Consider the following 16,897-nt stretch of genomic DNA (forward strand, 5'->3'; position numbering starts at 1 on the left):
GAGCACCCCTTCCTAATTGTGACTGGCAAACCCTTTTGTGATTCAGTAAATAGATCACCGAATAGCAAAATTGGTTTTGTACATTGGGAAATGCTTTTTTCTTGTCGCAAACAGCCCAATTCTGCGAATCGAGCAGTTTGCAACAAGAAAAATGCTTTGTACATCGGGCCCTAAATCCTTAAACTACTTTGGATGTCTAGCATACTTTGTTCCATAACCATCTCTTTTGATTGAAGAGGCCCAACTGATACACAAAAGTAGTAAGCATGTGAATGTAAAGATCACAAAAAAACACAGATTAAATTCTTTCCATGGGGCAGAGATGCATCTCAGTTATCTTCTTGCTATTACATTGGGTGATGGAAACATAGCTAAAATTGAATTCCTTTCATTTTCCTGGTATCCCAGATATGTTCCATTGATTTAAGAATGTTGAGACCCACAAGTTAGACGTATGGGAATGTTATGCCAGCATTAGGTAATTCAGTCTGGCACAGAGCATCAGTGCAATCCTTGAGGCATCTATGGAGATGGAAAGATATATATTTGTTTGAATACATTGAGGGTCATCGTTTAGCTTGCTCCACGTACCCTAAAAGCTATGGTTGTTGGGGCTATGGAAAACATAAGGCTTAAAAAGACAAACTCCCGATTCCCAGCATCAATAACAAGCGGTTGAACAATAATAGCCTGTTCGAAATGCAGCTAGTAACAGGTATGTCTAAGGGATGAAGATGAACACACCAGTTGTTTAAAAAAAACTGCAGTTGCTCCATGTATATGTCAGAATCCATTTCAAGAGTCCAGGTGTATACCACTGAGACATCCAAGGGACAGGCCCATGATATCATAGGGAAACCCACAGCTACCACTTGTATGTACAGTCAGTTTGGGGGGAGGCTGCATCGACCGCCTTTGCACTTAAAATCTATCGGTGGTAAAAGACTATTAAACCTCGGAGCTAATCTTTAGAACACCTTTTGGACGGACGACTCGAGTCATCCACCATCCAAGTTTGAAGTTTCCATTAGATACATGTTGTTTTCTTACTCTTGTCTCTCATGTTGTGCTGTCATTATGAGTTCAGATCGGTGTCTAGAGACGCTTCAGTATAGTCTTTGTGATACATTTTTTTTTTCAACTAAACGCATGACCACTAGGCTTTTTGTTTGTCCGGAATTTTCTAATTTTACTCACTAGGATTAGGATAGGACGAGAACAGGAAGGTTAGACAATTAAAGCTGCATGCCACTTAATCTTAAAAAAAGGTGGCGTGCCCTACCGGTCTCCCAAACACAGACATTTCCAGATAATGTCTCGCTTTGGCTTGTTTTATCATTTTAACAAAGTGGATTAGTGCATTTGTTGGACCATGGGCTAAGCACCACCTGGAAATGTGTTCTATTCGAAGGCTGTAGATAAGGTATCTGTATTTTCATTGGATGTTTGTCTTGACCATGAAGCTTTTGAAAATGTCTATCAGAACACATGGATTTATTGTAGGTGTTACTTTGGAGAGTAGAACATTATTGTGCTACCATATGCAGACACTATTCTATTCCTCAGTACATTATGTGCTACAGAAAATGCTACAGGTAGCGAAACCCAACTTATTTAAACCCTTTGTCATTGTTGATTGCAAACAAAGCAGATTCATTGGGCTACCACTTACTTGATTAGCACACTGATAAAGAACCCCCAAATAAATCTGCACACTAAATTACATTGCTTAATAATTATTTACTTCAGGTAAATAGAGTGAGCGCCTTGAGACCCGCACGGGTGAGTAGCGCGCTTTATAAATGTTAATGATTTGATTTGATTTGATTTGAAAATAAAAATGCAAAATGGTGTTTCTCATGTCAACTGTGTTGTGATGGACAAGGGTAAAACTAGACAAAAGTACTAAAAAGTGTTTTTTTTTTAAGTCACAGTAGAGAACACAAAACATTGTATTGGAAACAGGGGTTTGACAATGGGTGAGTGGAGTAGGAAAGGTGATAACACAATAGATACAAGGAAATCCATGTTCTGAAAAATAGGGTTCAGAATCCTGAACTCAAACAATTAAAAACAAAATGTAAAAAAATGGTTAACAATATTGTATTTGTACAGCAGAAACCTCACTAAAAAGGCAATAGAACTCGGTACATGGTCAAAGGCAATAATGCTGTTAAGTCATAATAGTAGAGGTGGGTGGCTCGTTACTGAATTCTTATAGTTACTGACCAGTACTTAGGTGAGGTATTTAAGGAGTGAACAAAATGGTGGTAGATTGCTAACTGTAGTGTTTGGATCAGGATTGAACAAGCCCTGAAAAGAGGATTCTGCTAGAAACACGTACATATAATCTCATACAAAAACTTCAAATAAAAGATTGTACACCCAGAAGTGGGCAGTCTATTATAGGACAGAAGAGAGGCAGAGTAACAGGCACCTATAGTTTGGACCTACAAAGAGAATATATATGGTTCCTTCTAAAGGTACAAAATTATGCTGCCTGGGTTGTGACAGGTATAAATTGCTGGGAACCTTTTAGCCCAAACCCCTACCTTCGCAGGCTCCACTGGCTTCCAGTTCTCAACACTGTGAGATTCCAGGCACCTTCTCTGATTTATAACATTGTTCATGGGAGAGACACATTGCAGACTGCTGGCACCGGTAATCTCGGGCTGCGGAGGGACTTCGTCCTCCAGCCTGCACTGCATTTGAGAGGGGTAGGCCTTGTCAATTTCCTGACACGTTATAAAGCAACTGATGCTTCCCTACTGCAGGGGGACACAGATTGTGGTCTGCTGGCTCAAGTAATCTCGGGCTGTGGTAGGACTTCGTCCCCCAGCCTGCAACGCATTTGAGAGGCGCAGGCTCTATCAATTTCCTGATGTGCTATAAAGGCATTGAGGATTCCCCACTGCACAGACACATGCGGGATATGCTTGGGCTTGTGCCGCAGCGAAGACCAGGCAAGACGAGCCTATCTGCACCCAAACGAGGCTGGACTGGGCCTGGTCTCTTCGTCCCTGGACTCAGACCTTGTGTAGACAATACCACCAACTTAACACCTAAATGAAATCTCCTAAAAAGGTTGGTGCTGTCTTGTACCCTTGCCTATATGCTGTGCAGACTTTTTTTTTACATAAACAATAGTTAAGCTACTCTACAAGGTGTGGGTTGCTTATCACAATGGGGAGAAAAAGTATTGAGGCCCCAAAGGGGGGTGAGAAGTGTCCATGTTCTACCTCCTTCATATCTAACTACCTTACCTCGGTCATGAAGGTAATTTCGACCAAGTTAAACTTGGTCGAAGACCACATAGAGGTGGTACAAGAATTGATTTCTGAGCCGTCTTCCCCACTAATTGAACCACACCAGAATGCCTCTGATTAAGCTACTAATGCCAACCCATTGGTTATAAATGAGATGGAAGGTGCATCACATATCCCTAAAGCAGCTAAACAGAACAAATCTAGTCCCGGATCCATTATGCTCTTTATCTCCGAGAGGCTTACTGCGGACAAAAAGAAAACAAGTAGAGGGAAGAAGACAAGGGCAAACTCAAAAGGACCCACCCGTTTTGGAACACTGTAGTAGAGAAAGAAACAGATCTATGTCACCACCTGGTTCTTTAAACCTGCCAGACACTAACTATATAGTTATGGACATTGTCAGAGATGCATTTAAAACATGCAGTCAGTTTATAATTTGTTCTGTGGAGAATTTAATATTGTCTTTTAGGGAAGAAATGTGGGGTCAAATTAGGCTTTTGTCAGGGAAAGTTGAAGCTTTAGATGAGGTATTTCACGGAAACGCTCAGAACCACAGAGAAAAACAGCAAGTTGATTTTACTTAACAAAACCCCAACAGCCTGACAATTGCAGGGCCAATGAAGTTCTTAGTGCTCAGGAAGGAGGGGCTACCAACAACTCAAATGTAATTCAAGAATGTGTGAGCCATACTCGTAAAGGGGAATCGACCATGCCTAATCAGCCTTAGTCTGTCTCCTTCCACTCCCCCAAGGTAAATTTGAGACCCTGCACTTAACCACCAGAATGCATTCTGTATAAACTTGTGCTACTGGGTATCCCACCGCTGAAAGAAGGTGTATATGAAGACTGTCAAAGCTTTAATAATAAAGCCACCCACTGGTGCACGAAAAATGCAGATGCAAAAACAACATATGATTGACGGAATGCAGAGCAAATCAAACATTCACCCCCAGTCACAGATCTGGGTTTAATCCATCAGTTGTTTGCTTGCCATGCCATTACAGTTTAGACTCAGCCATATGCAAACCAGTCTTGACCCTGTTCCCCAGGGGAATAGTCCAGCCCGAACTACCAGGTCAGGTCCTCCCTGAACCAGAAATAAGTATCCTGGGACCGGTTTCAGGGTATCACCCTTTATCAGCCAAGCTCGTTTGAATCTGGTGGCATAGCAAGCACAGGACCCATAACAATGCAGATTATCATCCAGAAATACATGACAAAATCATCATGGCTTGTTGGGTAAATTGGGTGGGCCCTACTGTAAAGTCTTCAAAAGGGGACTGTATGGTCCTTAACTTTAAAGATCCAGACTATGCCTGCTTTTTACTCTCACGTTTGAACATTTCCCCTTCTATATATTTCACTATATGAGCCTCTCTTTTAAGCTCTTTCTATCGTCTTCCCTCTAAGCATAGGTCATATGTATGGAGATGCCGAAGCCAAAAGTCTCTGCAAAGAACATTACTTACGGCCCCACTGGTTAATGCAAATCAATATGAAGTTTTGTCAGGTCTCTCAGATGATTACTGACGCCCGAAGACAATTATTCCAATCTGAGAATCTGGTTGGGCGGAGCGCATGGACAAACCTTTCCTCTGCTGTAAGTTACCAGTAACCTCTAACAGCCTTGATCCAAGATAAGCAAGGTCAAGATCTGCGACTTTTGTCTTGGAATATTGCGGGTGTTCTGCAGAAGATTTATAAGGAAGACTGGCTGATTTATATCCTTAATTTTAACATAATATGTTGCCAAGAGACTTGGGTTTTTGACTCAGTCTTTATTGTGCGTTTTAAATTGTATTGTTTTTACACAACCCCTGTCTTCAGCAGGCAGAGGAAAGGGGAGCTTGGCTTATTTTTGTTTCATGTTCAATTAGAAATGTGGAGGTTAAAATATTAGCATCTGGTCCGTATTATCAAATTGTAAGCCTTAATTTGTTAAATTGCTTTAATATAATATTGATCTTTTTTTTAATTTATTTATTCTCAGCGCAGCCGGTAGGCATTATTCAGGATTTGGGGAAATTAATACCAGAACTTGTGCATTGTAGGAAATGTCATAGATCAATTATATGGGAAGGTGGTTTTAACATCGGGGAAAGTATTCACAGTGGAAACTGCTCATGCGGGCTTTCAAATGATCAAGGGGCAGACATAAGTAAGTTTATGCACTCGGCCTACGACGAAGCTCTGAATCAGATTGTTGTTTCCTATGACCTGATTTTCTCTTCAGATGTCTATGTACAGGGAATTGAAAATCCCCTGAAATTTGTGGGTAGAGGCAAGGGCAGTACAATTGATTTTGTGCTTTTGTCATCAGATGTGGCTAAGAAGTTAGCTGGTTATGAGGTTTGTTCTCTCCTGTATAGTGACCATAACTCTACTGCCTTAGATGTTTCTATCCTCCTCAACTTAGGCTCATCAGACATGCCCACACCCCTAGTCTGTGATACTGCAAATAAAGGGATCTGTATGAAATGGGCTGACATCGACGCCAACATGTTTTTAAGGACTTGATGACTGTGGCCACTAATGAAGTTGTTTATTGTATGTCATTAGACGCTGACCCTAACAAGATCAGGGAAAATGTTATTGGAATTTGTGGAATCGCTTCATGCATGTTAGTTAAGAATAAGGCATGAAAAGAAGGCTCTCCTCACACATGGTTTAGTCGTGACTGTACCGCAATACTAAAAGCCCTAAAAAAGGCCACTAATAGGAACGCGTGTAACATTGAAGAAATCAGAGAAGCTAGAAAGAATTATAAACGTGCCAGCGAACGAAGAAAGCAGCAAATTAGAGTGAAAGCCAGGAAAGACCTGGAAAAAGCTGCCCAAATGAAAGATAATAAATGATTTTGGGATACAGTGAATCGCCTATTTTTTACAGATAGACCGGCTACTGGTGTAGAGTAGCACATCTCCGAGCAGGACTGAGTTGAGCATTTTTCTTCTTATTATATATTTAACTCAGTTGATCAAGGTGGGCTCCACGAAATGGGCACCTGGACAGAATCCCCTAATTTAAATGAACAACGGGTAACAGAATTTACAGATCTAACATCTGTAAACAAGCAAACAAGTGCAGCTAGTGGGAAGGCGCCAGGCCCCGATGGTGTCCAGATAGATTTATTTAAGTACAAAGTAGCTTTTTGGGCACCAATAATAACAAATGTTTTAAGATCAATAATAAGGGTAAAATGAACTGATTGATTGTGGGAATCAATAATTGTACCTATCTGAAGGAAAGGGGACTGGAACCAAGCCATGTGTTAACGGCCGATATCACTATTAGATTAAACTGCGAAAGGTTTGAGGCTGGTTATCCTGGGCAAATTAGACAACTGGCCAGAGGCTAATTCCTTCTTCTCACCAGCCCAATATGGTATCCAACCAGGCCTTGGGGCTGTGGAGCATACCCTCTAGTTTTTCGGAAGTGCGTCAAAGCCAGGATAGGTGCCTTACATATGGCTTTAATGGACCTCTCCTGTGCTTTTGACTTGGTAGATAGGGGCAAATAATGGGAACTTAAGGACCAGGTGTGAGTTGATCCCCCACTGGTGGATTTAGTAAGACATTACACTGGGATACAACCACAAAGGTGGTTATACTCAGCATGGGGATTGTACAAAGCCAATAAAGGCAACAAGAGCAGTCAAGCAGGGTTGTATATTTGCCCCTTTTTTGTTCTTATTTATATAAATTTCCTTGATGATTTTTTGAGTTCCTGTAGCAAAGATGTCCCGAGAATCGACTCTCATGCAGCCCCAGTACTTCTCTATGTGGACAATGAGGTCCTTTTAGCATTTACAGCTAATGGTTTACAGAAACTTTTAAAAGGTTTTAACGCCTTCATGTTAGAAATTAAACCTTAAGGTGAACCATCAAAAGTCATTTATTATGGCATGTGGACTGAGGAATACCAGAACAAAGCAGTTTTACATGGATAACATCCCAATAGCCAAGGTACCCTATTTTTAATTATCTCAGCATCTTACTGGATGTTAATAGATCGTGGGACATGCTAATTACACAAAGAATGCAGAAGATGAAAGCAGCCTGCAATAATAATTTTAGGTTTGCCAAAACGTTAAGCCAGAAGCCCCTCAAGAAACTGATTCAGCTTTATAAAAGTAAGTGCTTGTCAGTTGGTGTATGTGGAGCTGGAGTGTGGGGGATATCATGACCTAGGAAAACTGCAAACAGCTGAAAACAAGTTTTTGAATAGGCCTGTAGCCATTCCCAAAACTACCAGAGCCTTATTATGCATTTAGAACTGAGTTAGGGCTTTTTGGAAGATTGAGAATCATGGCCACTCTTTTATTATGGGTGAAGCTACTGAGCTCCCCAAAGGCAGGTTTCTCATGGAAAGTCCTGGTTGATTGTTTTAACCTAGACAATATGGCCAATATATCATGGCTGGCATATGTTAAGAAGACTTTCCATAATCTGAGTCGGAATTCCCTTTTCAACACTCCTGAATACATCGGCCCTCAAACAAAAGAGATGGTAATAAAAAGATATGGGTCATTTAGAGAAGAGATTGGAATTGAGAGTGCACTGCACGTGGATGGTGTTCTAAATTATTTACCAACTCAGGCACCAAACCCTATTTAACTTGAATCACTAATTCTGATTCAGACTAAATACGATCCATTTGTTAGTTCCATTCCATTGGCAGGGTCTTGGTCTCCATCCTTACTATGTTGTCCATGTGATGGTGTTACCCCCCAATCCACTGAACACTTTATGCTTTTTTGCACTTTGTACCGCTCTATAAGAGGTTGCTTTTTACGTCTGGTGCTCTTGCACAAGCACCTTAGTTCCTATAAAGATGGTATGAGATTGTTACAAATTTTAGCCTCTGCTGGACTCAGTTTTGCTGTGCTTAGTTACATTGTTGCTGCTATAAAAGTCAGGAAGAATTATGCTTTTAATTTGTAATTGGGGAGTTTTTTTCAAATGACAACGTTTAATATCAATTGTTAATTTTGATGAATTATTTTATTGTATTGAGTGTTTTTAAAAAAAATTGTTTTATTGTCGGTGCTTTTATGGTCTCTTTGACTGAATAAAGATACTTTGATGATGAATTGTTACTGTGTTATGATGGAGTGTTCTTTCAGTGGTGTGTCTTCAAATCATTCCTAAATCAGAGCTGCATTAATGTTTTGACAATGAAAAGTTCACATCATGGAATCATCAGGCATATATAGAGACAAATGACATGATGTACTAAGGCATCTAGCACCACAACCCCAATGCTGCATATATTAATGTTTGCCATCATTGCTCCCTGTGTTTGAGAAGTGACAGGGAAGTCCAAACCCCTCGTATTCTAAAAGCTACACCTCATACATTCTCCCACTACCCACAGCTGTGGTTATAATTGCACTGTACCAAGTTACTATTCTCTAAAATGGGCGATAGGACTTTAGTAATGGGACATCTGCCATTTTCCACTACAAAGCCAAACTGAAGAACTGTGTCTGAACCTGAACAAATTGTAGCACATCAATCTGGACCACAAAGAGATTCACTGGCAAATAATGGCACAAAGAACACAATTCAAATGTATGTGTTCATTTGTTAAACCACTGAAGGGCATTGTTCCAATGTACATCCAGAAACTGACAATAGACTACATCTACAATCAAACCTTGAGCTTAAGAAAACTGGTCACACAGAAAAAGTTCAACTGGAAAACTCTGAGGCAAACTAATTTGAGTCACAGGTGCACCACTGCAGAATTCCCATTGTCCAGATTTGAAAAGCCACTGACATCTGTCAGCTTGCAAATTAATTAACAAAGACTTTCTCCTCCACCCTGACATGACTGGAACCTACCACCTCCAACTTCAAGAGACAAAATGCAGCCAATCTTCTCAGAAGCCTGGTTACGAAAAGGGCAGTAACATGTTCGTTTGGGATTTTCAACAATTCCTAATAATACCATGAAAAAATTACAGGACTGACTAATCTTTATAAACACAGTGGTGCTGCAAAATAGGTTCCGGACAAAAGCTACCATTATACGAAACAAATAAATATTTTTTATGCCGTCCCTTGCGTCAAGTCCACAATTCCTCTGCCCTTTCCTCTCCGTCGTAAAATGTATCTCACAGACCAGCATGTGCTCAAATTCTGTTCACTCACTCTCATCAGAGTTACTCACGAACATCTAGCTGAAGTGGGCTATTGTATCACTTTCCATTTTCATCACTAGAAACTATGATTTTTAAGTACAATAAATAAATGTTCTACTTTAAAAGTAACATGATTCTAACATGAAATTAACAGAAAAACAAAATGCAACTGATCCCTAAACCAATTCACATCCAAACTAGAAAATCATGGTTTTGCAAAGAATGTGGACAAGAAACCTGTCCTCAAAGTTAAATCCGCTTCCATGAAAGTCCAAATGGATTCTTCCAAGATATTTGAACTAGTAAAATATGTTACTGATTCTCATCCACCTCTGTTGTCGACAACCTAGACAACACAAATAATGTATTAGATATTTTTAGCATGAATTTCAAACATGTATACTTTGATTTAACTTCCCACAATACGCTATTTTGTACTCTATGTCACCTTCACACTTATAAAAACTTTTGTCAACCTCAAAACCTATAATCACTTCTCTCACCATTTCAATCCCCACTTAGCTGAAGATCGTTGTGCACACCAAGCACCCTGCAGGAGCAACCTAGCAACTGCCTCCCTTTCTCAGAGGATCTTCCTGTACTGTCTGAGAGCCACACATTATTCTCTGCTCTCTAAAAACACATCTGCAGGTCCAGATGACCTCAATAACGTCCACATTGTCTTGTGTAAATTCTCTCCTTGCTAATACTCTTTAGAGTTGGCTTTTTGACACCTGCACTATGCAAGTTATACCTCAAACCTCCCGGGGACCGTCTTAACAACACTGGCATATTACATCATCAGCGTGCCAAAGCTAGAATACTTCAAGGTCTGCTCCCAGACAATGCCTCCGACTTAATGGATGTTCTAGACAAAACCGAAACCTGGATTACTCTTCATTGTTTACAATTTAATGTTTGAAAAACGAAGTTTGTTTTCACCTCACCCCTAATTGTTTCAACCATGTCCTAAAGTCCTAAAGTGGCTTGATGTACACTTACTATAGTAAATAGCTCAAAGTACCTTGTATTTTTCTTTAAACGTCTTCTCAGTCATCAGCAACATTAACAACTTAGCCAAAAGGACTCACACAAGGTAAGGCTCATTCTTCCCTGAACATGACCTTTTTGTGAGTGGTCCAAAACCAGACTCAATTTGCCAAACTCCAAAAATCCACCTTTCACTTCTCTAACCTTTGAAGCTGCTTTACACATCAGAGCCAGATTAGTACTAGGAAGGAAAGAAATTTATAATATAACCCATATATTCACTCTGCTGGGAGTATCTAATAAACAAATATCAACAATCTCCTTCACTCAGCCCATGCTTTCCTCAAACACCTACTATTTAATCAACACTACCTCTCAGCCACCTCCTAACTTCATTTTACATGATATCTAGGAGGACATTTATAAGAGGATGGTGCCGCCGAAGCATCACTTTTTTTGATGCTTCAGCGGCGCACACCTCTCAACCATATCTGGGAGGCCACGCAAAGCCACTGTGCATGTCTTTGAATGATCTGATGATCTGATAGATATGGAGTAAGACAGAGCAACGCAAGCACTGCATTGCCTTACTTTGCGCCGGAAGGCGTCTTATGATTCCCAGAGTATCTACATTTATATTTGATAAAGCTTTTTATCCCCAGACATAGAATAAGCTTTTTGTAAATGCTTCTTTAAGGGAAATGCTAACAGAATTGTAGAGTAATGTTTTACAGTGGACTTTCTACATTCTGATATAGGCAACTTCTGGAGGCAGGTAAGAGTGGGTTGAAAGACCTGGCCAGATCTCATGTTGTGTATTTAGCTGCAATGGCAGGGGTACCATAAGAGATGCTGGAGGATGATTCTTAAGAATGCCAGAGGGTGAGGGTAACTGACTGAAGGCATGCCTCTGTGGGTGTGTTTATGTGTCTAGGTACCCGATTGCATGCATGCCTGTGTGGGTGAGTGTTATTGTAGTTAAGAATTTGAGTGAATTCTGGAGTTAGTGGATGAGGACCCTGGCTGAAAGGTCAGACATGCTGGCATCCCTAGATGTCAGGCATTTTCTTTGTTGCCCCTAAAGGTAGTGTTTGGAGAGGGTATGCCAGAAAAACCAGAAGACCCACAAAAACTGTCCATTGTAAGGCAAAGTGACAGGACCCCTTGACCACATGGACCGCACAAGTAAGCATTAGACTGGTTCTGGTCCACAAGCAGAGAAATGTCTGGGAGGGCTTGCTTTCCCCAACCTGTCTCTGCAACAATGAAAAGAGCTGTAAGGAGGAGAGAAGCTTAAGAGAACCTGAATTCATCATGTTCCTCATCAAGATGTAAGAAGGAGAATAAGATCAGGTCACTCCTAGGGCTGCCAAACAGGCAGGTACAGAAGAATTTTGTCCGGGACACCGGCCCACTAAATCATTATTACCTTACTGGCTACTGATTTGCATTCCTAGGAGGAGATGAAAGGAAGCACCCTTGAGGCCAGCTTAGAAGTTAGGCTGTAGCTCTGCCCGGGTGGAAACTGAATATCATTGTGCTGTAGAACCTTAACTTTAAGATTATTGTGGTCTCTAAAGCCCAGATGAGTATGAGTGGATGGAATGAATCCCTTGTATGCTTGTAATCCTTATGTATGCATAACAATCTTAAGATTATGGCCTAGTTACTGTCTTTGACTATTAATCACCACCAAAAAGAAAACCTTTGTGCAATCCTTCCATATCAAGGAAGTAAGTAGATTAAGAAAGACACCAAAAATGAGATCCCATGATCAAAGTGTATGTCAACATTTTATCCATAGAGATGCTAACTGAGCCCTGCAGTACAGGTAGAGACCTTATTCGCCTTTTACCACAGATTTTAAAGTAATACTTAAAATGTAAATTTTACCGAAAGAAGCTTAATCAACAGAGGTCACCAAAAAATACATCAATAATTGTTAAAAGCACATTTTTACAAAAATGCAGGTTTCTTATTCTGTACAACAAGTGAATCTTACCTCTTCATAATAGCTTGTGATGTATTTGTATAGCTCCAACATTGCTGTGTCTTCCTTAAATTCATTTTCATGTTTCTGAAAAAAGGCATTGTAGTAAATTGTACTTGCTGTGAGGCAGATGTGTGCATAGTAAGTGACAACACAGAGCATAATTTGATTTCCATGAATACCAAACAGCTGAGCCAAGAACTGTAAGACTGATTTATTTGGACAAATGTATTGCACACTTGATTTTCATCATGCAAAGCAGTAGTTTTGGGGTGCAGTTATTCAGATGTTTTAGGGCTGCTTGAAGCGAGAATGGCTCTATTGGACTTTCAGATGAAAGCAACCACATACATGGTGGTCTGCTGACCCCAGCCAGCCACAATGCCTGTGACTCTATGCATATTGCGAACCAACTAGTCAATTCACAGTTTGTGACCTAACTCATGCATATTAATGAGACAGGTCGAATGGCAACCCACAATGATTCGGTATTTTGTGAACCAACCGAATAAAACTTGGGCTACATTTTAGTACGTTTCAAATAGGAAATCAGAAATTGCAAATTCTTATATCTTATTTGGAATATTAGTATCTGGGACCCCTGGTAGCTTATCCAGGCCCTTGGTGCTGGCATTCAGAAACATCTGCTGGAGGGATTTTAGGACACACTGCCCAGCGTTGCAACAGCCATGGTTATTTCTCATATGCACATCTCTAACGCTTAGCCATCAATATTCAGTACCAGGTAACACACCTTAACAAAACTCAACCTACCTTTGATTCCTGATTTAGGAATGCTTCTAACTCCATAGGAGTGAGAGAAGGACAGTTTTGAACACTGCTGTAGTATTCTTTCACTTCATGCTTGTAGCGGGTCATGTCTTTGGCGTAAAGAAGCTTGTTTGTTGGTGATTCCTTAAGAAAAAACATTTAATGTGAAATACTATAGCCCTTAATTTCCGACTTCTTCAATTTTCATGTTTCCTGAATTATGCATCCTTCATTCTCTGCATTTTACACTTCTTCATTCTGTGTATTTCATGAAGCAAAAGTATCCTAGTTATAGTATTCCTTGAAGTATATTGTGTCAATCTACATTTCTAGCTGGATGTTGGCTGATTGTCCTGTGTGGTCTAGATACTTCATTAAGGAAGTGTTGGCCACTTCCTGTACTCAGTCATATAATTTGTGAGGTACATTGGTTACCATTGCCCTACGACGTGTTACATAACAATTTAATCTGCTCAGATTTCAGCTGTGATACATACACTAATGAACTTCAGTTCCACTTTGGCTCTTGGAGATAACTGATGGTACATGGCTTCCTTATCTCTTAGAGATGCTGAAATACTGAGAAGTAATACTAATGGGCTGATTAAGAGTCCGCCAGACTCCCTTACAACAGCATTGCTCTAATGGCTCTTGGTCATGCTCTTGTATTTCTCTTCCTCAGCTGTTTACAAATATACAGACACCCAATGCAAGAGGGCGGAGGCTACTTTCAGTGGTTGAAGGGGGCTTATGATTATTCCACCTAATTTGTTATGTGCAGGTTCCTTTAAGGCCCTCCCTCTGCAATCTGTTTTGAGCATTGTGATTTAGGATAGCTTACTGCAGTGGTTGTGGAGAATGAGCCAGAGTATGGTGTATCTGTGGAAGATGTCTGCAGACTGAGTAGAACTTAGCACCTTTACAGGTGCGCTTAACATGGGAGCATTCTTGTAAAGGAAACACTAGGGCCATTGCAAGCCCCGATAGGCATCTGAAGAGCTGAAGAGCCAGGCACTAGGACCAATGTGATGTGCTGACTCATGTTGCACTAGTGCAGCTTGGTCCCCAGCTACTCTGATGTATGGAGTGGCCCAAACCAGAAACCCTCATTTCTGGATGAAAAGCAGTACATACCTAGGCATGGTGGTTCATCACCTTAGTCAAAAATAAAAACTCTGTACTGTATTCAGGCAATGTGCTCGTCTCCAGTCCTGGCAGTATGCCAGTTAGAGACCTTTACAAATCTTGATAAGGAATCTTGGCAGCCCAGCGATGCAGTGTTTCCATAGGGACAAAGAAAGGGTTACCTTCCTCAATATAACCACTCACTGACCCCACACTAAACAGCTTTTATCATATACTTCAGCCTCCACGTTTGTGGAGGGCCTGGTATGAGGCAGGATAAGAAAAAGCTTGGAGGGGTCTGGTGTAGTAAGAAGCCAGGAAACTAGGAAATATTAACACCCCTCTATGCCTGTCCTGTGTATGTCTAGAGGCTTTTATGACCTGGAATGCGCTTGAGACTTGTTGTGGGACTGTATGTGTTGTGCAATACCAGTTCTGAATTTTCGAGCTAGGCTTTATGACCTTTCCTGCCCACCATAGAAGTATAACTCACACCTAAGTCTTTATCCCCGCTCTAGCCCAAATAAATTAGTTTGGCACAAAATGTATGATGTTCTGAGAGATGGTGGAGGTGTAGTTCATTGGTTGCTAAAATCTAGGTGGAGGCAGTAGGTACGTATATTTGGTTTCCTTGGGAAACTGCACATGAGACATTCCACATTGTTTTCACTAAGGCAGGGGAAGTCCATCCCACAAATTCCACTTTCTGTGCTGGAGGAATAGGGCTGTCCTGGCTCTTTCTACTCATAGTTGGAGATGGCCAATGAAGGTAAGCAAGAGTTATGTGCTTTCCCTGTTATAGAAAATTCATTATAATACAGGCAGCTAAATGTTCATGCTTCTTCTGTGAATCAGTGTGTGTGTGTATTTTCCTGTGTTTGTACAGGGCTTGAAAGCTCAAAAATGAATGTATGCATTCTTATGCACCAACTAGTGAACCAAGCAAACTGTATTCAGTTTTTGTATATTGACTACATTCTCCACTTTGCAAAAAACAATACTACAGAAAATGCGTATATGTGCATGCATAACCATGGCATAGAGTCTAAAAAAGAGAAAACTAAATGTTCTAGTCTCCCTGCATGGCGGTCTAGAATTAGACGAACCTTTGCTCTCAAACCAAGGTATCCTGTGACTCACCCGGAACTAAGTAGATTAAAGCACTGGGGGGGAGAGGGATCCCGAGTATCCAGGCAAATAGCAGAGCTTTCCAGCCGCCTAAGCCCTTAATGCCTAGTGGCCTGTAGTGACCAGAGAGAGTTTCTCAAACCACTAGCAAATAATCTTATTGGCCACAACTGGCCTTCCTACCACAGTTGACTTAATCCGTCCCTCATATAGTACCCTTACTCTGTGTAAGTTAATTGTGGGATGGCTATTGCTTGGAGAATTCACTTCAAATGCAGTTTGTAATGATATACAATTTCTGACAACATGTCTGCTCTTAAAACAGCTGCCTGCAGAACAAGCTTCTTATGTCATGATTAGCCTAATGTAGAGTAAGACAAACGTTCATTTATTGTTTTATAATTCGATAAACTCAGATCACTTGGCTTACGGTTGCCGTTCTAAAAAACGTAAACCAACTTACAATTGAAAGTCTTGAGTGAAGTTTATTTGTAATTCAGCAACATAGCACTATTAATGTCATGGCTGGTTACATCACACATAAAGAAAAGACATAGGGCAAATACTGTACCTTGCCAAGCATCTGTTCACTGAGTGAAAATGAATCGATGAAAGCTTGTGCAATCACGGACAGGCAACCGTCCAGATGGGGAGTCTTCTTAATGTCAAAGACAAACTGGGGGTTCTTCAGAATGTTCACCCAGAAGCGCAGAGGAAGGCTAGTCATGGAAAAAGAAACACTCGTGTCACAGTGGTGCTGGCCGAAGGTGCCTGGAGCTCTGTTGCATAACTTTCTTGAGTAAAAACACCTTATTACATCATCTATGTTTTCTCTCAAGTTTTAAGAATTTCTGCTTTGCCATTTTCTTGCACATTTAGTCAGCAATTAAGCTTATCCTTCGATGAATATCTTAAAGATTTTGGGGAGCTTTGGCCAAATATATTTCGGGGATCCCTATTTGGACAATTCGAAATAGTAATTTGTACAAATTACACCTCTCAAAGATGCATTTCATACGAGGAAGAATGGAGACAGGCTTGGGCATCGTTGCCACTCTTTAACAACTCCAAATTAACAAGAGTTACATTTAAGACTGCTTGTATCACTCACAAAGATCTCCAAGACTCTTTGACTCCTTAGCTACTCGACAACTAAAGTTCTCCAGTGCGCAACCTGTGCCGAGGAACACAGAGTTCGTTCTCCCGTACAGCCTCTCACATTCAAGCAAGAACTCTGTACGAAGAATGCCTTTTTAGGAGCTACAACAAGGAACTCCCTTTCACCAACTGAATGCACGACCCCCTGTCTGACTACTTTTTCAAAGACTCTTGGGCTAAGGCTGAAAGAATTTCATTCCATTCCCATTTTCAAGCTCCGTGGCCTAACATTTCAAAGATTTGACTCTACTTGCTCTGTTTTGATGCTTAACTGTTTGCATATGTCAATTATTAGCCAGAACTGAATTCCCTCTCTCTCCTAAA

At 40.7% G+C, this 16,897-nt stretch overlaps 1 protein-coding gene across 1 annotated transcript in view; it reads right to left on the reverse strand.

Moving 5' to 3' along the window:
* The window catches only part of PLXNC1 (plexin C1), a 449,291-nt gene that overhangs the window by 1,096 nt on the left and 431,298 nt on the right, over positions 1 to 16,897 (reverse strand). The window contains exons 28-30 of the mRNA XM_069229118.1: positions 15,987 to 16,134; positions 13,166 to 13,306; positions 12,404 to 12,478 (exon numbers count right to left, since the gene is read on the reverse strand). Of these exons, the coding sequence (XP_069085219.1) occupies positions 12,404 to 12,478; positions 13,166 to 13,306; positions 15,987 to 16,134 (364 nt within the window). The remainder of the gene's footprint in view (positions 1 to 12,403; positions 12,479 to 13,165; positions 13,307 to 15,986; positions 16,135 to 16,897) is intronic.

This window comes from Pleurodeles waltl, chromosome 4_1, assembly GCF_031143425.1.
Source record: "Pleurodeles waltl isolate 20211129_DDA chromosome 4_1, aPleWal1.hap1.20221129, whole genome shotgun sequence".
Taxonomy (NCBI): domain Eukaryota; kingdom Metazoa; phylum Chordata; class Amphibia; order Caudata; family Salamandridae; genus Pleurodeles; species Pleurodeles waltl.